The sequence below is a fragment of the Ursus maritimus genome, unplaced genomic scaffold (genome assembly GCF_017311325.1).
Source record: "Ursus maritimus isolate PB19 unplaced genomic scaffold, ASM1731132v1 scaffold_15, whole genome shotgun sequence".
NCBI lineage: Eukaryota > Metazoa > Chordata > Mammalia > Carnivora > Ursidae > Ursus > Ursus maritimus.
In genome coordinates, this window is record NW_024423897.1 from 16,763,072 (window position 1) to 16,786,850 (window position 23,779).

Sequence of the window (23,779 nt, forward strand, 5' to 3'; positions counted from 1 at the left end):
TCCCACACCCACTCGCTCTCTCCCTCTCTCAAATAAATCCATAAATCTTAAAAAACACAAACAAATGAACAAACGAACTATAAAACCATGGACAGGAAAGGTATTACTGGGAGTCAAGCCCTTCCACCAAGCCTGGCTCATTTTCAATCTAGAACACCACCGGGCTCTGAGTCTGGGCTGAAGATGCTCTGCTTGCAGATGGACTGAGGGGCTCTGCTTAGTGGTGCCTGGATGTGGGGACAGGATGCGCCTCCTGAGTAGCTGGAGGGGTCTTTGGTCAGGGCGATGGGAAAAATAACCCTGGATCAACAACAGGTGGGAATATGGAGCGAAGGTCTGAGATGGACAGTGAAGGGCGGGCTTTTGCTGTTTTACTTCCCACGCATCAGGATTGTGCACATTTGTTAAATGGGTGAGTACTTCCTCTTAAGGGAAAAGAAAGCAAAAATGTTTATTGCACTAAATTCAAATAATTTAGAGTGTAAAGTAAAAAGTGGGAGACCCCTATCTCCTGCTCACCCCTTACAGGTATGACCTCTCTTCCTAGCTCAGTGAACATTACTCTTATAACTAAACAAAGAGAAAGAAAGAAAGAAAGAAAGAAAGAAAGAAAGAAAGAAAGAAAGAAGGAAGGAAGGAAGGAAGGAAGGAAGGAAGGAAGGAAGGAAAGAAAGAAAGAAAGAAAGAAAGAAAGAAAGAAAGAAAGAAAGAAAGAAAGAAAGAAAACAGTTCATATTAATATGCTGGAACATAAAACCATCTGCAAGGATACCCTTTGGAACGTTGAACAGTGGCTATCTTAGTGTGGCAAGGTGGTTTTTTTCTTTTTTCTGCTCCTCTGGGTTTTCTAGCCATGACTTTATTTCCGTTATGCAATAAGAAAAACAAAATTAAAGGAAAAGGACTATAAAGTGGAAGCGGGAGAGAGAGGAGTCAGATGTGGAGCTGGAACCAAAACCAAAACCAAAACCAGCAAGTCAATCCGCAAGGCTCCGCAGAGCAGCGCTCTGTCCCTGGCTGTGCTAACTGCAAGCATCTTTGCTTCTCACCCAGGCTCCCGCACTGGCTGTAACCCTGGGAAAGGCATCTCCCTCTTGGGGCCTCGGCTTCCTATCTGCAAAATGTGGGATCGCACTAGCTCAGTGGTTCCCAACAGGGGGAGGTTTTGGCCTCTACATAATAGGCAGTAACTGGAGACTTTCTTTGGTTGTTACAACGGGGGAGGGTGCTCCTGGCATCTAGAGAGAGGGTAGAGCCCAGAGATGCTGCTCAATGCCCTGTGGTGACAGGACAGGCCCCTCCAACAGAAGGTTATCTGGCCCACGCTGTCCCGGTGCCGAGGCTGCGAAACCTGCCTCGATGGCATTCAGTTCTGTGAGTCTGGGCCCCGACTCTCCTCGCCTCCTGTAAGAGGAGCAATGTGCTCGTGACTGCCCAGACTCTGACTGCAGCCCGCTCCGCTACCAGGAGGAGAGAAGAAATAAACAACAGGGCCCAAGGCAGTGAACACTCCGAAGTCCTGGCCGGGAGGTTCTGCCCTGAACGGCAGACAGGCCGTCAGACAGGCTGTGTTCTTCCCAGGGACAGCCCTTCCCTCGCTCACGTGAACAAACAGGGCCCTCTTCTGGCGTATGTCTGCACAGTGAACAATGGGGCTGATGGCTCAAAAACCACACAAAATTTGTCCAAAAACTCAGTGACTGTGCAATATTTCCCTGAGGACCATCTTATGATTTCTCAGGGTAGGGTACACCAGAGGAAGTACTAGTTGTTAATAACTGAATTTCCTTTGAAAACATAACAGGACTTATAAATAGATACCTAACAAATGCTGATTCATCTCAGGCTAGACTCAACAAATATCTAAGAGGCTATCACGGCTTGACCCCTTGTGCGCCCTTGATCAATGACGCACGTGGCGCCCCCGCCACGGAGCAGGGAGGAGGTCTTTTCAATTGCTGGTGCTGGGACGACCGGGGAAGAAAGGAAAATGGATTTCTACCTCCCATGAAACACACACATCAATTCCAAGTGGATAACAGACTTAAAGTTCTGTTAAGCCTCGAAAGGCTACATTAAAACTTTTAGAAGATAACACATCTTCATGACTTTAGAGTGGGAAAGTTTTTTTAAACAAGTCACAAAAGCACCAACCACATGGGGGGAAATGATAAATATACCAAGTGTTAAGAATTTCTATTTCTCAAAAGACATGCCACAGAAATACATTTACAATTCATGTATCCACAATATATCAATAATAGATATGAATCAATAAGGAAAAGATAACTTGATTTAAAAATAGGCAAAACTAGTGGACAGCCTTTCACAAAAGAGGCTGTCCCATTGGCAGTGCCCTGTGAAAAGGGGCCAACATTCACGGTCATCAGGGAAATCAAAACCATAATGAGATATCACGACACACCCAGCAGAATGGCAATGATGGAAAAGGCAGACAAAGCCAGCGTTCACAAGGATGTGAAGAAGTGAAAACTCTTCTGCATCGCTGAATGAGTGACTGCATTGGCACAACTACTTTATACAACTGTTTGGCAGCGTCTATCCACACACTGGCCTAGCCATTCTATCACACGGTAAATTTACCTGATAAAAATGAGAGCATAGATCCACCAAAAGAAATGCCCAAGAACACTGACGGCATCTTCATTCATAAAAGCATCACTGTTTACTCTGTAAACAACCCAACCTCCACCCACAGTAACGGGGATGATCTGATGAGTCCATGCAGTGAGAATATTATTACTCTATGGATGTTAGACCACAATTAAAAATGCCAAGCAAACAACCTGATTCACAGGTATAGAGATTTCTGTACTAATACTACACCTTGAATTTTGAGAAATATTCACAAGTACCTAACAAAGAGAAAAAATACACCATTGTACAAGTGACCAATCTTTTCAATTTATATTCTGCCAACTTACGGATTAATAACATATGAATAATCTCGGTTAAAAACAAAAAGGCAAGCCTCAGGATGAGAGAAGGTATTTGCAGCAAAAACTCCAATATGGAACCCACAATCAGAAACTCTGCAAATCTATTAGAAAAAGACAACGTGAGATGAGTGGGCAAAAAACTTCTTACTTTGTACTATTCAGTATTCTTCCAGTTTTTCTGGCATTATTAATCTATGTTACGTATTACTTCTATGTTTTGAATTAACTTTTAGTTGAATAATAATACATGAAAATATTTTCCTTGTAAAATATTAGACATTTCAGATAAAATTGAAGTCCCTGTTGACCCCTAATCCTAGCTTCTTCCCTGATACCTAAAGAAAAAGACTGAACTATTTGGTATACTTTTTTTTCCCCTAAGATTTTTGTTTTCAATGCAGTGTTATTTTGTGGGTTTTATTTTTTGTTCATTTTATACGTACGGCATCATAATGTGTGTCTTGTCCTATGATTTGTTTTTTTTTTTCACTCAGTGTTAACATCTTTCAACATTTTCTATGTGGGTATATACAAAGCTATTTGAGGACCTTATTCTTTTAAACTGCTTCCGAGTCCTCCATAAGAACAGATGTTCCACAGCTTAAATAGTCCTTCTTCTGCAGATGGTCATTAAGGCCTCTCCGTTCTTTCCTTCCTCCCTCCCTTTCTTTTTGTGCTATAAGTACCCCTCTTTAATTAGAACAGTGGATATGTCATGCCTCATTCTCATCTCAGAAAGCACTGTCTTGGTTTGCGGATTCCCCTGTTGTCAAGTAGAGAGCACAGCGCACAGCTCTGGGGAGCCCTAACCCTTGCTATGTTGGCCTCCAACAGGCCTGGACTCAGTCCTGGAAACCTAGGCTTTCCTTCTTCTGCCTCTGCTGCTGATGGGCCTGGGACCTCAGGACAGAGCTCCCCTCTCTGGTTTCCACTGCCTCACGTATGAATGGAGGGGGTGGGAGCATAGACGGTTGAGGCCTCTCTCAGCTCTGAAGGTCTTTTATCCCGAGTATCCTCTTGTCTTCAGTGATATATGCCAGTGACCATCCGGCAGGAATGCCTGAGAAAAAAATTCTCCTTTCCTCGTATCCCCATCAATAGTCTGCTTCTTGGGATTTGCACGGGGGAAGCTTAATGGTTGCTCCCAGGTCACAGCTCCTCGTGAAAGAAGGTGCTACCAGGAGACACGTAGGCACTGGGTTTCCAGGGGCTGGCCCTCCCCCATCTCCACTCCTCCCGGTGCCCCTGGAGCCTCTCCCCATCTTCCTGAAGCCTTGAACAGAGCAGTGTTTCCTACTCATCTTATCCTTGTGACTTCTGAAGGCTAAGTTGCCATGGCAACTCAGGCCACTGAACCGTGTTCAAAACCTGTTACCATAAAGAGGAACACTTAGCTGTCTCAAGAGTCTATTTAAAGGGGAACAGAGAGGCAATTACTCCTTATGGAGGGGAAGCAAAACCGTGTGCATTTCCGAGCCTTTCCGCGGGGAAGGGTCTGAGAGAGCAGATGGGACTTGTCCCTTGTAGAGGTGGGGACCCCAGGATGGAGTGAACCGGCTCACTCATGAGAACAATGAGAAGCAGGAATCTCCCTGTTCTTATTCTGAGCTTACTTCTCCTCTTGCTCTACCCATGTCCTGTCTCCTCCCTACTTCCCTCCTTCCCCTCCCCTCTCCATGGGCCTCCTGCCTCCAGGATGATCCCTGGCCTGGGCAGCTGCAAACAGCCTCAGTCTGCTTAGGCTGGTGCTTCTCCAAGGCTGAAAGGGACTTCCACCAACGTAACCCCAACCCCCTCACCCTCCATCTCAGAAAACTCCAATGGTTTCCTGCCCAGACCCGCGGCTACCTGCTCTCCTGCCTCAGCAACTATCTTGTCCCCTTTGCCTCAGCTCCTTCCAGGGTTCTTCATCTTTCTTAAAGATACCAAGCTCCTCCCTCTGCAAAAGCAGCTTATCCCTCCGGACACCCATCACTCTCTATCCTGTATTCCTTTTCATTCCTTTACAACTTGTACAACCCTGCGCATTCTGCTTGTTTACTTCTCCAATCATGCCCCTCTCGGGAGTAAGAACGGTGGTAATTTGTCTCCCTTACCCAAGGCCCTTCACCCACAAGCTAGCGCTGCAGTAGCAAGGAGCGGGCTCTCGGTCCCCTTTTGCTGACTGAGCACACAGACGCTCAAAGATCCTCCTGCTGCCTCCTGGGGACTGTGCCTCTCCCTTTCCTTCCAGCACTCCACTGCTCCATTGCACCAGTTCCCCCACGGCTGGAGGGCTGTGGACCCCACACTTGGACGGGAGCAGGCAGCGCAGAGCATTGGGGAGGATGAGAAAAAGGCAGCCTCTGTGACGAAGCCATGAGGGCTGGTGGGGACAGATGAGCGGTCAGGTGGCTGAAGGGAGTGCAGGGTCTGTGTCGGCCTGGGAGGTGGGAGCATGGTGAAGCAAGCCTCTGTGCATCATGGTAACTACACCAATTCTTTAGTTCTTATTGTATGTACTTTGCATGCTTTTTCTCCTTTCGGCCTCTAAACTACCCTGTGGGTGAGAATGGCCGCCTCCCATCACAACAAATGAAGAGAGCGTGCCATGCTCTTCCCTCAGACTGGACCCTCGTCCCTGGTTCTTCACCAGGGCAATTCTTGGTCATTGTCCTGGTCACCTCCTCCGGGAAGTCCTCCTTCTCCCCCCACATTAGGTTCTATCTTATGTTCCCACAAAACCCTCTATTCCTTCCTCCTAGCACCTGCTGTAACGTAAACACAGTATTTCTGTGTAAATACTTGTTCAGTCTAAGTCTGCCTGCTACTGTCCAGGACACAGGGCAGGGACTGGCCACTGCCGCATCCCCCAGGGCAGTGCCTGGTCTGTGGCGGCCACACGGGTATCATTTAATAAGTGGATGGAAAACAAAGCCCGGATAGGTGGCCAAGATCCTGCAGCTGGTGAAGGTGGGGCTGGGACGGGAACCTGGGTCTGTCTAACACCCATGCCTGCCTTCTTCCCAGGGGTCAAGTGGTGGGAGCTGTGTGTAGGCAGAATGGAGATGGAGGGCATGCCCTGCGTGGGCAGAGCACCGGTCTATGCTGCAGGGCCTCCCCGGTGGGGTGCGGTAGAGTGGCCTCAAGTATCTGGCTAGGGTGGGGGGGTCCCCGATGGCTTTGGGCTCACGACTCACCAGGGCTTGCTCTATGAGGAGGCAGAAGAGGATGGCATTGCCCACCTCCCTCAGGCTCTGGAACACGTCTGTCTTGAGCTCTGCGTACTCGATGATGTCCTTCAGCTGGTGGTGGAAGAACTCTAGGATCCCTGGGGGGACGAAGGCAGACGCTTAGCGGGAAATGGGCCCTGCTCAGCCCGGATTATGGGAAGTGCTGGCAAACCAAACCCATGTCGCTCTCTTTGTGGGCCGGAGGTGAGAGAGAGAGTTCTTTCAGGGCTCAGTACTAAAGAAAGCTCAGGAGGCTGGCTCACATCTTATTTGGGGCAAAACAAATGTACCCAAATACAGCATCCCTGGATCTCTCCCAGTCCTTCCAAAAAGTTATCTGAATTCCTGACAATGGCAGGAATTAACACTTGCTTATAAACGTTAGGTATTGTGCTAAGCACTTTTCTACAACTGCTCATTTAATACTCGCAAGAATACCACGAACCAGGCACTTTCACTCTTTTCAGATGAGGCTCAGAGAGGGTAGGTGGCATGCCCATAGTCACACAGTTAGTAAGTGGGGCGGCTGAGATTGAAAACCAGGGCTTTCGAGTACAAGCCCTTTTCTCTTCTGAATCACACCCACTCAGCCCCTGACAGCTTGGTTTTTAGAAAAAAAAAACACCAGGTGCCAAACTCACAGCCTCCACCTTTCCCCATTCCCCAGGTCCCAGATTCAGGCCCTGTGCCATTCATTCCCAGGGAAGGAAAGAATGATTTCTTGGGCCAGGGGCAGAGTGGCAAAAACTCCTGCTTCCTGACTCACCTTGGAACTGTCACTTGTAGTACCACCTGTGACACCTCCCTCCCACCAGTGGGCAAATGGAGGACAGGATCCTAGAGTGCTGAGTCAGGAAAGGCCCTAACAAGCAGACTGTAAACGCTCCCACGCCTGCTGTCTTCTCTAGCCCCCCAGCAGTCCTGTGAGACAGGTGCGGCACGCATCTTTACCTTCACCAGAGAGCATGGTACTATTGCCCAGAGGGTTTAGAAATGGGTCAAGGCTATGTAGCTAGTGGCGGAGGTAGGACGCAAACCCAGTGCGGGGCCAGCCTGTCCGCATGTTAGAGAGGCGAACGTTCCCAGGGAGATGGCCAGGGCGTCTCCCACCGCGGGATGGGCCTGGATTATTTTCCTATCGCTACCCTGGGCCCCCGGAGCCCCATCACCCACCTGGGGAGCCATACTCGTGCCGGGGTAAGCGGCATATCTTGGGCATCACCTCGATCAGCGTTTTCACGTACTGGAGAACGGTTCCTTGGAGCTGACAAAGAGGAGGGCAACGTGCGTGGGTAATCACCGCGGCTGTCTCTGTGCATCTCTGGACCAAATGCTGGGCTACTGGGGGGCAAGCACTATGGACTGAATGTTTGTGTCCCCCCCCCGAATTCATATGTTGAAACCCCACCCCCCCAATGTGGTGGTGTGTGGAGACAGGGCCTTTGGGAGGTAATTAAGTCACGAGAGTGGAGCCTCATGATGGGATTCGTGCCCTTGTAAGAAGAGACGAGAGAGAGAGAGGTGAGGCACAGTGAGAAGGCATCTGTACACTAGGAAGAGGGTTCTCGCTAGAACCCTCCCCGCCCCCCCCCCACATGCTGGCACCTTGATCTTGGCCGGCCAGCCTCCAGCACTGTGAAAAATCATTTGTTGTTGAAGCTACCCAGCCTGTGGTATCTTGTCATAGCAGCCCGAGCTGCGTAAGACAAGAAGGCTCTGCTCCTTGGGAGGGGGGAGGAGGTTCTCTCCTAAAGGTGGGGCACAGCCCCATTCTCCTTTATACAGAAAAATGGGCCTTTATGATATAGAACAGAGAGCTGTTTCAGTCCCTTAGGCGTACAGACTTCCAGGAGGGAAATTTCTAGGCCCGGGTCTTTCCTGGGGTTGAGGTGCTTACACCGGCTCCAGACTAAGAGCTGAAATGTCATGGGCCAGGGAGCCATGGAGACTGAGGCACATTAGCTAACTTAAACACAGAAAATACATGGGTCTGTCCAGGGCAGACACCTTTAGTCCATTACATTTTCCTGTTTTTACTCGGATTGAGCCTCACAACCTGTAACAACTCACAGCTCTACACAGCTGTTACCAGAGGACTACAGTCAGCAGCTGAATGCGGTTTCCTATTTCTGACATGGTATTCATGACTTTGTTTACTTTTCTTTTGTCATCTCCAAATTTCAGGAAAATCTTGTTTAAATGTTTCAGCTTTGCTTCAGCAGTGTCATGGGGAACTAAATAAAGGTTCTGATAATCATACTTGGGGCGGATATAGAATTCTCTTGAGGCCAGTGCAGTATTGCAAGGGGTTAGCAAGAAATCCCAAGGGGAAGAGGCATGGCGATTGATTAGAGATGTCTGCTGTGAGCACGGGGGAGAAATGGCGGCATGCGTGTCATGGATTTGTCATGCTCAAATTAGAAAACATTACATGGGAGGAGAGGATGAGCAGTGATTAGTAGGCCCTAAAGGTCCAAATCAGGATTGCTGAGTTCAGTTATCAAGTACAATGAGTGAGCTCTGGGTCAGAAAATGGGAGACAAAGCCACAAGGTCAGAAGGTACGCAGAAATGTCGCAGAGAGCTAGGTAAGAGTAACCCAAGTTAAGGGCACAGGATTCCCGGGGTGACTCCCACAGACAGAGCTGAAGGCATGTCCCAGGCCTCATTGAGAGGGTCCTTCCTTACCAAGCTCTTGACGATCTTCAGCAGTTCCTCCATGACCACCGCGATGCCCTGGTAACCCAGGAGTCTGCAGATGGTCTTGAAGTGGGGGGGCCCCACGAAGTTCCTGTAGGAGCTGTAGATGTGGCTGTAGGCAATGTTGAGAGGCTGGAAGACAGACGTTGTGGCAAAGTAAGAGGCTGGCAAGTAAATGAATGCCAGCTGAGTCCTGGAGGGAGATTTTTTGCTGCTAAAAGGGACGAAAGCCTGACATCATCCGCGATCTCTCCCCGGGGACCCCTGTGAATATGTTTGCAAGAAGATGGTCACGGAGAGAGGTGTGCTCAGTGACCGCAGTGATGGCAAGAAGGCCACTCCAGGACGGTTCACCAGAAGAAGAGGAGGATGGGCTTCCAGACAAGTATCTTTTTTACAGGCACTCCTGTCACCCATGAACCAGGACTCTGACAAATTGAGGCACAGGGTAGGGGTAACACAGATGATTTTATTTTTCTAGAGACATCTGTGGTACTAGAAACTGGCTGGAGGAACCGTATGGAAACTCTGTAGCTGATTCAACGTTGCCTCCTTCTACTTTTCCTTGTCTCCATTTATAACGGGGTGGGGTCCCAGGACTGCACGGGACTGGGAGCCAGGAGACCTGTGTTGAGTGCCTGCAAATCACCAATGCTCTTGTGAGCCTCAGTTTCTTCATCTATGAAATGTTGGATAAAATCACGGGTTTCATAACTTTTTAAGGAGCGCCAAATGAAAGGTGTCATGGAGGCTGGTGTGTCAAACAGACAAAAGCAGAGTTGCTCCGTTTGGCTGCTGGTTGGAGGCCCAGAGCCCTGGCCACTGCTGACCATTGACCAGCCACCTCCATTGTCCTCTAGACCCCATGACTGATGCACCTTCACCGAATTCATGGAATTTGTTTAAGATCTTTCTGTCTGGGAATATATAACTAAAATACAGGGCCCCAAATTCGTCTCACCTGATTGGTAAGACTGTAAAGTTACGGTTGACTTTATTTTTTGAAGTGCTGCTACTTACGGAACGCCTCATGCCGGGCTTTGTGAAGCCCCCCATGTCGTTCTCGTTCAATCCTCACAACATACACATGCATACAGACAATTCTTAGCCCCGTTTCACAGATGAGGGGACTGAGGTTCAGGGTGGTAAGTAGCTTGCTCAAGGTCACACAGTCCTTAGGTAATTGAGCCCTGACCTGAATCCAGAGAGGTCTGATTCCAAAGCCCACGTTCTTCACCTTTGTATATAATGGTGGACTTTGGAAGCTGAATTCTATTAGAAACCATACCCAGTTTTTTAGATAAGGCGTCACTTCAAAGCTTAGTTCCGAGTGTAGTTTTCTACCTGGAATCGTAAAAATCTTATACATGGAGCATGCAAATAAGTAAAGACCACATCTGATATTTTATTAGTGGGAAATTTTCTATTAGTTGGCAAATTAGAAATTCGACATGAATTAAACAGGAACAGTAATGATGCTTTTGGAGGACGTAAGATTCTTAACTCCCCTTGGAGCCATTGAAGGAAGATTTAATTAAGTTCAGTCTAGGCTTTGTAGTAAGTACGTTCTACTATATATGAATTCTAAACTTTACAACACAAGCATCACATTCATAGTACTCTCTAATAACAACAACATGAAGAAGAAGAACACAATTAGAGTACCCACTAATAATAAGAACTCATGAGGAATCAGAACACCCCTGCACCCAGCGGGTTGAATAATAGCTCGTTTGGTAAGGGCAGGTCTACATATGGCGAGGCTTGGAACGTGAGAAGGGGCAGCACTCTACACTCATGAGCTGTCACAGCAAATTCTACTTGAACCTGGGGAGGGACATCTTCTGCGTAGTTACAAGACTTTCCTAAATATTATGAGGCAGGAAAGGTTTATGTAGGGAGGGAAAAACAACTGATTGAAAATCATGATATTCACTGAAGTCAATGTTCAATAAACCCTGGAAGTACATGAATGAATTGTTGAGTTTCATTCAGCCAATCATGGAACCAGGCTGGGCTGTACAATTTTTTGTGTATGAAAGTAAACCATTTCATGGGGCGCCTGGGTGACTCCGTCGTTAAGCATCTGCCTTCAGCTCAGGGCGTGATCCCAGGGTCCTGGGATTGAGCCCCACATCAGGCTCCCTGCTCCGCGGGAAGCCTGCTTCTTCCTCTCCCACTCCCCCTGCTTGTGTTCCCTCTCTCGCTGGCTGTCTCTCTCTCTGTCAAATAAATAAATAAAATCTTAAAAAAAAAAAAAAAAGAAAGTAAACCATTTCAGTGTCTCTATAACAGGCCACCTATCAAAGAGGGCTGGGACGCGGTGAGGTGAGATGCTCATTCTAAGTGAGCGCATCTTAGCTCTGGCCCTATTATCAAAGCCCTATTCTGTATTCTCCCGTTTCCAGCACTAGGGATGAGGAGTACATAGCAAACACCATGGCTCACTTCTGGTTGGAGAAGGAGACTGATGAGAAAGGGGCAGGAGAGAATTATTTAGGTGATGGGAATGCCCTACCTGAAGCTTGGGTTGTTGACCACACAGATGTACACATCTGTCAAAACTCATGAAACTACTGTGTACACTTATGATCTGTGTATGTTATAGACTGAACAGCTGTATCCCCTCAAAATTCATATGTTGAAATCCTAACCCCTGCTGTGATGGGATTAACAGTGGGGCTTTTGGAAAGTAATTAGAGTCATGAGGGTGGAGTCCTCATGAATGGGATTAGTGCCCTTTTAAGAAGACAAACAAGGGCTTATTCTTTCTCTTTCTGCTCTCCAGCATGTGGGATACAGTGAGGAGAAGGCGATCTGCAGACCATCACGTGGGTCTGTGCCAGGCACCTGATCTGCTAATGCCGTGGTCTCAGACCTCCCAGACTCCAGGCAATAAATAAATGTTAAAGCTCCCTAGTCTATGATATTTTTGTTACAGCAGCCTGAACTAATGAAGACTCTGCAACTTCCTGTATATGATTATAACTCAATATAAAAGCCATACCATAGCCTATTTTACTTCCCAACACTTGTTTTCAAAGATTAAAAAACAAAACCATGATTTGAATTTTCTCCTGAAAAGGGCTGCAGCTCAAGCCTGCACAGGAATGAGGGAACGACGACCTGGCTGTGTTAGGGGCATGTGACAGAGCTTACTGACTTTTCTAGAACCACCTTCTCCTCCCCCCATCCACACCAGACACTCTGGACCTTTCCTCAGAAGCCAGTAAAGCTCTGAGCATTTGTCCTTCATTCCTTCTCAAATATCCTATGAAAGGGATTTCTGAGCAGCTGGGAGCTTTCAAATGGATATCCCTAAGGGTACAAAAGCAATCAACTACTTTTTCTTTTTTTTTCTTCCTGATTCTCTGACTTTTTTGTCTTGCTTTATCTGATTCTAGAGGACGGACTCTGCGGTGGGTGTACCTGAGTTTGGATCCTAGGTCCACAAATTTACTAGCTAGATGATTCTGAGCAAATTATTTAAACTCTCTAAGCTGTGGTTTTCCCTAAGGAAAGATAATAATTGGAACTCCAATAGGGTTATTGGAAATTTATTTATTATTATTTATTATTATTTTTTTAAGTAGGCTCCATGTCCAGCGTGGACCCCAACGTGGGGCTTGAATTCACGACCCTGAGATCAAGACCTGAGCAGAGCCCAAGAGGTGGCTGTGTCACCAGCTGAGCCAGCCAGGCGCCCTGGCTGTGGGAAGTGTAGGTGAGGGAACACATAGAAAGCCCTATGCGTGGTGCCTGGCACACTGAATGCACTCCCTGCAATTAGTATTCCTTCGTTTGATAATTTGGTAAGTGAAGACGAAGAAAATACAGATTCTTGGTCAAATATCTCCCAGCAGCTTTGGCTACAGTCACAATCCCCTGAATGTGCAGAGGGGAGCGCACGTGTGGGCTACAGTTTTACATAACACACTAGGTGAATCCCGCATGGGGATGTGACAGAGGCCGTAAGACTGGGACTAGCTGACAGAACATCAAAAATGCACAGACTTTGCTCCATATTGACAACAGTCTAAAAATGGGAGCTGTCCAACAACAGACGGTGTTGGGTAGAGGCCCTCCTGGCTGCCAGTGAACCCGTGGAGGCTGAGAAACACGGTGCTGCTAGAAGGGAGCCCGGCCTGCACTCAGGGTTGGACAGATAAGCTCACTTCCGTTTCCGGCTCCGGCTGCAGTGCTGTCTTCCCGGGTGCCCCTCCTTCGCGGCCTGAACCTTCACTCTTATCTAGGAGCTTCCAGTACCAAGTCTCCCTTAACATGCGTGGCGAGTGCAAATAAAAAATATATTCCAGCAGATGGAAACTGGGGAAGCTCCCCAGTTCTGCACCAAGAAGGAGAATAATTTTGGAGTTGTTTTACCACACACAGGGGTGTAAAGAATTCCTCTTACAAACCCGCTCAGGGCACGGAAGACGCCTCTTGTGGAGGGGCCGACATCAGGCTTGGATTCGGGTCGAGACCAGAAATTTAGGCCTCCGCCCATGGCCCACACTCAGAAGGATCAGCATGAAATGAGCAGAAGTCAAGTCCTCCGAAGTGAATAAGCTCCCCCCACCCCCCAAACTAGACCAGAGCCATGCAAGAGGAAGCACGCAGGCATAGTGCAAAGTGCATGCACACACGCACCCCCGCAGGGCACCCGTCTGACCTGCTGGCTCAATAGGAGGCTGGGCCCTATTGAGAAAATGTGGGAATATGGGAGCCTGGCCATTTTCTGAGGTTTGGCAAAGAAAAACAGGAAGGCAACAGGACTTAAGACACTGGAAACTTGCTACATATCTCTTACACCGAACCAATCTTGCTGACTCAGTACCAATCAACCGGCCTGCCTTAGAAACGAATTAGGTACCTTATTTAGGATATCTCGCTTCGAATCGAGCTTGTTTAAATCCATACTATTGTGCAAAATAGCTAATTTTGTGAGATCTCAAGAAATAAACCAACCTGATTGAGAAACTAGAACCACATTTTTAATACATGACACAGATGTGCATTTTTATTTTATTATTATTTTTTAAAGGCAGGACAGTATTTTAAGGAGAGAAGATACGGTAAGTTTGAGCTGGCAGATCCTGGGCCCTGTAATATATTATTATATGGATTCTAAGAAAACCTGTGGTAATGTATACATCACATAAAAAATACCATTTTTATCATTTTTAAGCATTGTATATGGACTTCTAAGTCCTCAGGCCTCTAGCCCTCACTGGCAGTAAACACAGCCAGCCCCTCCAAGCAATGAGGCCTATTTATTTGGCAAACTGAATTTGCAAGCAATTTGCATCTCTGCTTTCTGGAATCATAATCCCTGCCTTCAGAGATCCCAAGAGGAGTTAAAACTGTTTCTAATTTCCTACATTAGTTACAATTTCTCTAATGTTCCTTGAATAATCCGAATCCCATCAGCCCAAGGACACAAACATGGCCCCCTAGTTCAGGTTGAATTCAGGCTGCAGCTCAACTCTGAAATCCGCGTAGGGCAAGAAGACTGAGAGATGAATAAAACTGTAACGCAGACCTTGTTGGGAGAGCCTACAGGCTAAGACGGGTTGGGTTAAAGGACTGATAAATCCTGAGTTACAGGTTCAAGTGCATCGTTTGCTAACGTTTCTGTCTGTCCCTTCTTGATATGTAGTGAGCCGTGGGATGGGTCTCGCACATCTGGGCTCCTTCTTGGACTTCTGAGCTCAGAGGCTGAAAAATCCAAGGGAGTTGCTCTAGAGACCTCAAGAATTGATGCTCCTCCCTTTCTTGTCTCATGAATAAAGATAAGAGGAGAAGGCAAGAGGGGGAACAGGAACCGAACTTCTGTTTGGTGGTATCATACCAGTGCTATAATACTTAGAGATGCTGAAAGTTTTAAACTGATGTCTTTTTAAATAACCTGTACCCATACAATGATACACAAGTGCATAATGCGTCTCGGCTTATGAATAATTCCTTCATCACTACCCAGGTGTATTCATTTTCTGCGGCAGCTATTACAGATCACCACAAATCTGGTAAAACAGCAGAAATATATTCTCTCATAGTTCTGGAAGCCATAAACCAAAATCAGTATGATGGCTAAGATCAAGGTGTCAACAGGGCCACACCTCCCCCCTCCCCCCATGAGGCTGGAGGGAAGAACCCATCCCTTGCCTCTTCCAGCTTCCAGTGGCTGGGTTGTGGCCCACCTCCCTCCAATCTCCTGAGATGTGTGTAACCTCCTTCCGCCTCCCTCTTACAAGGACTCTTGTGATAGCATTTAAGGACCCATCCTGATAATCTAAAATAATCTTCCCATCTCATGGTCCTTCACGTACTCACATCTACAAAGACCTTTTTTCGAATAGAGTAATATTTCTGGGGTGCAGGATTAGGACCTGATGTCTTTGGGGGGGCATTATCAGCTCCTACACCAGGTAAGGCAAGGAACAATCAGCCCCATTCGGCAGAGGAGGAATCAAAGTGAAGAGAAACAAAATGCTATTTCACCACGCGTGCAAGCTCTCAAAATAACAAAAGTCTTCCGGACTGAGGATCGGTCATGCTGGGGAGTGGTGCCACGCAGGCATGAGAGCAGGGGGACCAGAGCAGAGCCAGTGGCGCTGCTGGTGGTCTTGTCAGTGGGGCTGACGCAGACCCCCCGGGCCGGCCGCGTGGGAAGTGCTGGGAGCAAGGCATGGGCCCGGCTGACATGTACCCGGCTGGGTGCAGCAAAGCACTGGGCCCTAGGTCTTACGGACTATGACTTACTGGAGAAAGCACTGCAAGAGTGTGATGAATTTCCCCGAGGTCAAATCATGGCTCAGACCGAGGCATCATTCAGCTAGTGATGACCACACCAAACACAAGGCCACACCAACAATTTCTAAAGACTGAAAAATTACTGGGAAACTACTGGTATCATTTAAGAGCTGATTTGTGTGACAATCAATGTCACCTGGAAGGCAGTTTCATGATAGAGTCTATATAATGCATGTTACTTAGAGAATACTATGTTTAAAACTTAGGCTCCTATACTAGTTTCAATTACTGGACCAGTTGTGACATTTACTATCCCCTCTAACCCTCAGCGACAGAGCTCCTGGTCAGGGAACGTGGACTCCGGACTCCAGAGCAGGGAGAGGAAACACTGGCTGAATGCATTTCTCCAGGTGTATTTGATGGTTCCCCTGCTTCTGCTGGCTGCGTTCAGGTGGTTGGATGTTCTCTCTGAGGTCTTTTAGTTCCTTGTCTGTTCCCATCATTCTGGAATCCACTAAACGGTGAAGTCCTGTGTCTACTTCTCCAGAGAAGCTGAGCAAAGGTAAGGGTTCCTGTTGACTCGCGCTGACAGAAGAATGGCGCAGGAGAGGGAAGAGCAGCACGACAGCGAGGGTGGCCAGGAGCTCTGGCTTCGGGGACCACAGACCAGGGGGTGGCATGGCTCTGCCAAACCCCACTTCATAATGATGGTCAAGTTAATGAACCTCTGGAGCCTCAGTTTCCCCTTTTGCACAACCATGATAAGACGCCTACCTCAAAGAGTTGTTGCGTGGATAAAGTGACAAAGCACATGTAAAACGCGCCAGAATGTTCTCAGTGGTTATTTCTGAGTTGTATAGGTTTGACTGTTGTCTTTGGGCTTTCTGTATTCTGTAATTTATATACAAAGAGCATATAGATATTTTTTAAATAACAAAGCTGTTTTACAAAAGAAAAAGAAAGGAAGGAAGGAAGCATGACATAGGGTGCAAACCTTGCCCATTATACCTCCTGGATGAAGCCACAGTCACCCTGGGAAATGGCTCTGGCCCACTGACCTTGCCTTCTGAAGAGTAACAGCTGTCGTAGACCTAGCACTTACATAGAGAGGCTCATCTCAGGCTAAAACACGTCAGACAAGGATTCTCCATATTCCGTCTTACAGAAGAGTTAACCAAGGTATAGAAAAGTGAGGGGATGTGCCAAGGCTACACAGGCAGGATTTGAACCCAGCCTTGGGGTTTTAGGGCCTGCACTCTGAATGACTCCCTTCTCCTGGGTGGTGTCAGCTTTGGGGCTGAGGAATCGTCCTTTGCTGCCACCGTCAGGAAGGGCATGGGGACCCCAGTCAGGCTGCTTTCCCCCGGCAATAATTTACTAGCAGTGCAAGCCAACCAGGGCCCTCCTGGGCTGCCGGCTGAAAGGGCTCCAGCTTGGCTCCACCGCAGGAAGGTCCTCCCTGAAGGAGGAGAGAGGGTGAGTCTGCTGGGATGTGACCTCCTGAGGCAAGTGCCCCCAGGAGATTTATCTCACGCCCTGAGGGCTCTCTGGCTCCTCTGGGTGCTGCTGGTGGATGGTGGTGGCCCCAAGGGGCAGGATGCACCCAGGACTGTGAGCTGGGGACCTAGTTTCCACTCCTGGCTTTGCCACTGATCAGTCGTATGGTCTGAGGAATGCCATTCCCTTCTCTCGGGATCTGTGAAACAGGAAGGGCTTCTGGGCCTCACTCCCATTCTCTCAGTGTCTCAACTTCTCAAATAAAGAGCTTAGTGTTAAAAATGGCATCCAGGAGCATTAAAAATAAATTCCTGTTTTCTGTGGCAAAGGCTCGAGCTCTATCTCGTTGCTCCACAGGTCTCCTAAGTCTGGTATTTTTATTTCCCTCAAAATAACCTTTTCAAAAGGCACCTGCAAACTACCACACTGGCCTTTCTGTGGAGAGGACACTTTTATGTTCTGCAGGGAGTCGCCATTAGCACACATTACAGCAGAGTTTAGACAGGCCCCCGGGAAGACCTAATGCCATGGGAAAGCCACAGAGCAAGTGTCTAATCAAGGGACATCCCGAGACGCCAAGCCTCACAGAGACCCTTGGCCAGGGGAGGGTCCGTGGCTCACCAGGAAACTCTTCATAACTTTTTGATTATCACTCATGTGAATCACAAGGGGACTTTCAGGGGTTCACTTGGATATTTTGGCCAAGAACCAAGAAGAGAAAAAACCTGACTTTTAAAAGCACGTAATTTGTGTAAAATAATTCAGATCTAAATCTGTCTGGGCTGGAACTGCTATCACAAATTTCCACAAACTTGGTGCCCGAAGATGACCGAACTTTATTCTCCTTATCCTTCAGACACGCTCCGTGATTGCCCCAATAATGATGGCAACAAATTCTTTCAAGGTTGAGGGTCCAGGAAGGGGTGGAATCTCAGAGGCAGATGTACCTTTGTGGAAAATGGAAGACGGGTCAGGATTCTTCAAAGAAAAGGAACTTTGGGGACCATCCAATCCAGGAAGAGTAAGCAGTTTCCATTTCCGGTGTCAACCCCCAAGTGGTGGGTTGGTAAGCAGTTTCTTGGGATGCTTGTGTTTCTGAGCCCAAGTGGACAGAGTGCTGTATTAGTTCCCCCCCAAGCCACTGTAACAAATTTCCATGAACGTGGCGCCTTAACACCGTAATATCTCATAGTTCGGGAGGCCGGACGCCTCAGCTCAGGGTGCTGGCTGGGCCACACCCCCTCCAACAAGGGAGACTCCTTCCTTGCATCTTCCACTTCCGGGTGGTGCCTGGTGCTGCTCCTTGTTTATGGGAGCCCATTCCACCCTCTGCCTCTGTCTTTATGTGGCTTCGTCCCTTTGTGTCCCTCTGCGCGTGAGCCTCCCTCTCCTTTCTCTTATCAAGACACCAGTCATCGGATTTAGGGCTCCCCTTAAATCTAGGATGATATCATTTCAAGATCTTTAATGAATTCAATCTATAAAGACCCTATTTCCAAATAAGGTCACACTCTGGGGTTCTGGGTAGACCAGAATTTTGGTGGTGCGCTCAGATCAACCCAGTGCCAGTGCTGTGATGGTTCAGCAAGCCTGACACGAGTTCAGGACTGGGCAGGGGTAGTACTCCTGCTTTCCACCTGCCATCCCCATCTAGCCCAAGCCCAGAGCTTCACAGATGATGGAATTGAGGCCCAGAGAATAAAAGACTCTTGGCCAGTGTCGTGTAACTAGAGAATGCCACGGGAGACAAGAATGAAGAAAGAAGATGGTATAGAGGTGGGGTAGGGGTGGGAGGGCTTGGGATAAAATTACTATTTTAATTGTGTAACTGTATTTAATTGGATAACTGAGAAGGGCATCTTTGCATTTCATCATTGTCCAAAGAGGGTCTCGATGGGGCAAAAAACAATCACCAGCCAATTAGAGAGAAAATTTTGGCAGCCTTGGAAGAATTAGTACCATTCTGAGGATCTGTTTGCAGGAGACTGTTTGCCTTTTTTTGGCCAAAGGAATGAGAGCTCCGCTCAGTGGGCAAAAGCCTTCCCAGACTGGTCCCTGAAAGCATCGTGCGTACAGATGCCTGCTGGTTGCCATGGTGAATGATGCTGATCTGAAGAAATGAATAATGTGAGCGTTGGGGGCGACAGTGGGATTACTCAGACAGTGGCGAGAGAGGCATCAAGGAGAGCCCAGAGCAGAGGAGGGGAGAAGGCTCCATTCCTTCAGCGTTGGTCCACTCTGTCTCGGCCTCTGCAGGCTGCGTTCTAACCAGATCCACAGCGCGAGCATCAGGTAAGGGACATAAATGGCTCTTCTTGGAAATGGAAATGGTTTTTCCTTTCACACTCTGCTTGGCAGAGGGCCAGGCAATGGCAATATGAATAGCTAAAAATAGGGGGAATTTAGAAACAGAAGCAGAGAAAGAAAAGCAAATAAGGGAGACTGATCTGGTCCCAAAAGCTGAAGATGCTGCTACAGTGTCTTGCCAAAAAGCCCTTAAAAATGTCTGCTGTAGAGAACTCAGTCTGCAAAGACAGCCAGCAGCAGATGCGAAGCGAAACAGGAGAAAAGATTCATGACAAAAAAAAATGGGATTCCCGATCACGCCGGCTGGAAGGGTTTTACAAAGGCCATTGCCTCTGCGTTATAAGTAATGAATTAAGCTCTTTTCATTCTGGTCAGAAGTGTGTTTATAGGGATGTGTGGGGTGGGGTGCAGTGAATGGGGGAGGTCATGAGAAGGGAGACTGACGAAGGGAGTGCAAACAGCCTCCTTTACAATGACCTTCCCCGGAGGGATCTGAGCACACCTGTCTTGTCCCTCTCATTACCCCTGTTTCTGGGAAGAAATATCCAACCAAACAGAAGGAAACTCTTTCCCCTTCCTGAGCATTTCAGTTCACTGTCATCCTTAGAGAAGAAAAACAAGGATTGAGAAATCGCTCAGTGCTACGCATCTTCCTGCAGCCCACCTCCTCTCGGTAAACGGGCATGAAAATGGAAGGTGGGAGGGAGGCAGGGAGGAGAGAGTACAGCTTGTAATAGGAATCAGTTTGGCTTCACATCCAATTCAGGTTAAAATCTGGTTGATGGGTTTTTACTAGGTCATTACAATCTAAAAACGCAGTCTTCTGTGTCTCACGTGAGACAGGAAGGGCAGAGAACAGGGCTGGGTGAGACCCATACGTGAACAGACACAGGCTGAATGAATATGGCTGCCCCTGAATTTTAGATCAGTGGAAACTCTCCCTCTCAAAGAGATAGCATTTAAGAGAAATCACAAAGCTTGAAGATGGTGTTCTCTTACCAAAGCGGGAGGGCTGGTAATCTGAAGAGGGCTCATTTGATTTGTGGAAAAACAGCAACTGGGTCTTAGTACCAGCACCTCATTTTGTAATAACGTTCTGTCACGGAACCCAGCAGCCTTGCATTTGGAAATGTAGCAGTTAAGTGGCTTTGAGTCTACCTATGAGCCGAGTGACCTCAGATTGCTCATCTGTAAAATGGGGAGCTAGCTCAGAGGGCGTGTTGAAGATTAAGGGAAATTTATTACGGTTGTGAGCCTCTAGCGTGACACATACTAGATGTGACACGGCAACCACTCACTAACTGTTGGTGATTACTCTCACTGTTAACACTCACAGTGCCAGAGGTAGTAAATAGTAGCATTTATGCTGGTAGTAGGAGCTGACTGTCTTGACCTATACAACTAATTTCCTGGGTACCTTCGGCCTTGAATAAACAAAGAAACAAAACATGAGCAGAGGCTTTGGGGAGAAATCAGCTGCCAAGGAGTGATGACGCAAATCTCCACTCTCATGGGCAACAGAACTGGGAAGCTAAAAAAGCAGTGGTGGGCAGAATGTTCTAGATGACCGAGCTCATAGCCACTGGGAGCAGAAGCAGAAGGGATATCGTAGGTGATATAATTGGCTGACTTGGAGGTTGCAGAGCCGTGGTGACTAACGTGGGCACGTTAACCGGGTTGTCCGATTTCTTTTATTGCCTTTCTTCGTTTTTTTAAAGTGTTGGAAACAAAGTTGTGTCTAAAGGAACTGAGCCAGGGCAGGAGGAGGCTGGGGGATGTGGGCTCACCTTTTTCAGGCCTGCAGGCCACAGGCTTTGATGTGAGACAGCCCTGATTTGAACTTCCGTTCTGTTATTTCTTAGCTATGCCTTCGTTGAGTTAACGTAACCTCTTGACCTCCATTTCTTTGTAAAACAGGGGCAATATTAGTCCCCACCATGAATGCTTGATATATGGCAGTTATGAGTATCGTACATAAATACTTCAATAAGGGGCTGTCATTTTCACTTTGATTCTGGTTCTAGAATCAGGATGAACATCGAGGTTGGGAACGTTTCTTATACAGGAGCCATCATTTCCTGGTCATCCTCGGAGCCCTGCCTGGAGGACTACTACCATATTATGTACAGGCCCAACTGGAACAGCATCTTCTCCGGTTATCTGCGCTACAGCTTCCACCACGAGGAGAAGGTGCCTCGAACAATCAGCTCCGTGGTGCTGGAACACCTCGCCCCTTCCACTCTCTACTTCCTGTGCATCAGCTGCAAGAAGGCTGCCTTCCCCTATAGGCACTACTGCACCATGTTCCATACCCTGGATAAGAGCCCACTGGCCGCTGGGAGCTCCCTGGTGGACCCCCAGATCTCCCTGTGGGTGTTGATGGCCATTCTGCTGGCCTGCTTCACGGCCGTCTTGGCTTTCATCTGCCTCCAGTTCTGGTGTATCCGCTGCCATGAGCCTCGATGGTCTTACAGAGCCGGCCACATGGAGGAAGCCAATGGGTTGGTGAGATGGCCGGAGGAGGCCCCCGCGCTTGGGCAGAGGGAGGAAGACCTGCAGGGGCTCCCCCTGGTGGAGATGCCACGCAAGAACTCCGGAGCAGAAGCCGAACCGGAAGCCGAAGGGGAAGCCAACCAGGATGATGCCGCTGACCAGGATGCTGCCAATCAGGATGTCCCCGACGACGTGGGGGCCTTACTGAGGGGCAGTGGTGATCATCCTGCCATACTGCCTCACTTTAGGGAGTGAGAGGTAGGCAGGGGTCGGCCCGCGTCGTGTAGCTTAAAGCCCTCCGTACGTTAGATCTTTTGTAAAAATGTGTCCCTAGGCCACCCATTTGCCTCCCCTCAACTGTCAGTGCTCTTGTGCGTCATCCAGGTTGGACGAACGCCCTGTGGCAAAGCTTCTCAAGCTGGAAAGCATATACCCCACAGTATGCCAAAGGAGAAGCATGGTGTCCCAGGAGTGTCCATTTAGGGGAGCCCAGTTAGGAATGAAAAACATTATTTTAAAGTTAAAACAATCATAAATAAATTATGGCATAGAAAGCAAAATTTGCATGACTTAATAAAACACAGGACTTCGAGGAAACTTTTGAGTTGAAGATGGGCTCTTTGGGTTATGCTTTCAGTCAGCTGAGGCAGACGTCCAGTCCCCTCTGCTGTTGGGGGGATCATTTTGGAAAGATTGAGAAGCCGTGCTCTATAGTGTTTTCCAGCTTTCAGGCAATCACATACCACCTCGTACCCCATCTCCATTTTGTTTAAACCATACACTATCTTTACTATTATTAACAATATTTGTCTTTAAATTGACTCATTTTTAAAACTTAAACTTATTTTAAAAGATAGACTTATATGACTATATAAGTGAAAACCCAGCACCCTCCTGCTATAAGTAGAAGAGACATAAGAATACATATAATGGAAACAAAATAACATTCAGTTTGACTTAGATTCCATTGCCTACTAAAGACTCTGAGCTTAAGGTCTGCTCTCTAAGCTTTGATAAAAAAGGAAATTGGAAAGCAGAAAGTATTAAAAACATATAAGCATCAACATAAATCTGTCTTTCTCCTTGTTATAATCACAAGGTTTGAAAGAGATCTGGAAAAGGAGGTGTTGTTTCTTACTTTGTGAGTCAGGGTCATTCAATGACATGTCTGTGAACTATCTGAAATGCTGGCTCAAAGTGTCCCTTGTTTTGAGAAAGCTGCCTTGACCAGACTGGCTGTACTGGAGAGGACATCTGCACCATCCCAGCATCATCCCAAGACCTTCTAAGCCCACCTGTAGGGCCCAGTGGTGGGAGCTCTTTGGTTCACCATACTCCCCAATCTAGGGCTCCCCGACCTAGAGGAGTACCTTTTCTTATATGTATTCATTCAGTTCTTCTGAGTCCATCTGTGCTTACTTTTTGAAAACGGGGTCAAAGGTGGCCATTTTTATTCCATCACAAAGAAAAATGTTGGCTTTGTTGTGGACACATCTCACTCTTGCAGAGGCATTCTTCCCCTTCAAACCCACAGGGTAAGAAATAGATCTCCCACATCTATCATAGTGTTGGTGAGACTTAGTGACCACTATCCCCTGTCCCCACCATGGGTGTAGAAATTCGAGGAGGGTAGAGATGATGTCTGTTTTAATCTCTGATACATCCCCAGCATGCAGAATCTAGCCCAATGTCTGGCTTATTGTGGGCGCTTAATAAATGTCCGTTTAATGGACGGCAAAGGACTGAAGGTCTAGAACAGGGTTCCATTTTGGAGGCCTGGCTAGTGTCAGGATGTGTATTGTGAACAAAGCGGCAAAGAGATGGGAGAAGACCTGTCTCTCGGCTCTAGCTCCAGCTC

General features: G+C 47.7%; 2 protein-coding genes across 4 annotated transcripts in view; one reads left to right on the top strand and one right to left on the bottom strand.

The window, feature by feature from the left end:
• The window catches only part of CYFIP2 (cytoplasmic FMR1 interacting protein 2), a 120,969-nt gene that overhangs the window by 26,867 nt on the left and 70,323 nt on the right, over positions 1 to 23,779 (bottom strand). For all 3 annotated transcript variants that reach the window (XM_040630371.1, XM_040630369.1, XM_040630370.1), the window contains 3 exons: positions 8,860 to 9,003; positions 7,346 to 7,436; positions 6,140 to 6,270 (listed from right to left, as the gene is read on the bottom strand). In XM_040630371.1, coding sequence (XP_040486305.1) covers positions 6,140 to 6,270; positions 7,346 to 7,436; positions 8,860 to 9,003 — 366 coding nt within the window. The remainder of the gene's footprint in view (positions 1 to 6,139; positions 6,271 to 7,345; positions 7,437 to 8,859; positions 9,004 to 23,779) is intronic.
• Positions 18,075 to 23,296, top strand: FNDC9 (fibronectin type III domain containing 9). The gene has a single exon (XM_040630372.1). The coding sequence runs from the start codon at positions 21,460 to 21,462 to the stop codon at positions 22,174 to 22,176; it is 717 nt and encodes a 238-aa protein (XP_040486306.1). The 5' UTR covers positions 18,075 to 21,459; the 3' UTR covers positions 22,177 to 23,296.

Coding starts and splice junctions, on each gene's coding strand:
- FNDC9 (XM_040630372.1), top strand. CDS start 21,460: ATGAACATCGAGGTTGGGAACGTTTCTTATACAGGAGCCATCATTTCC.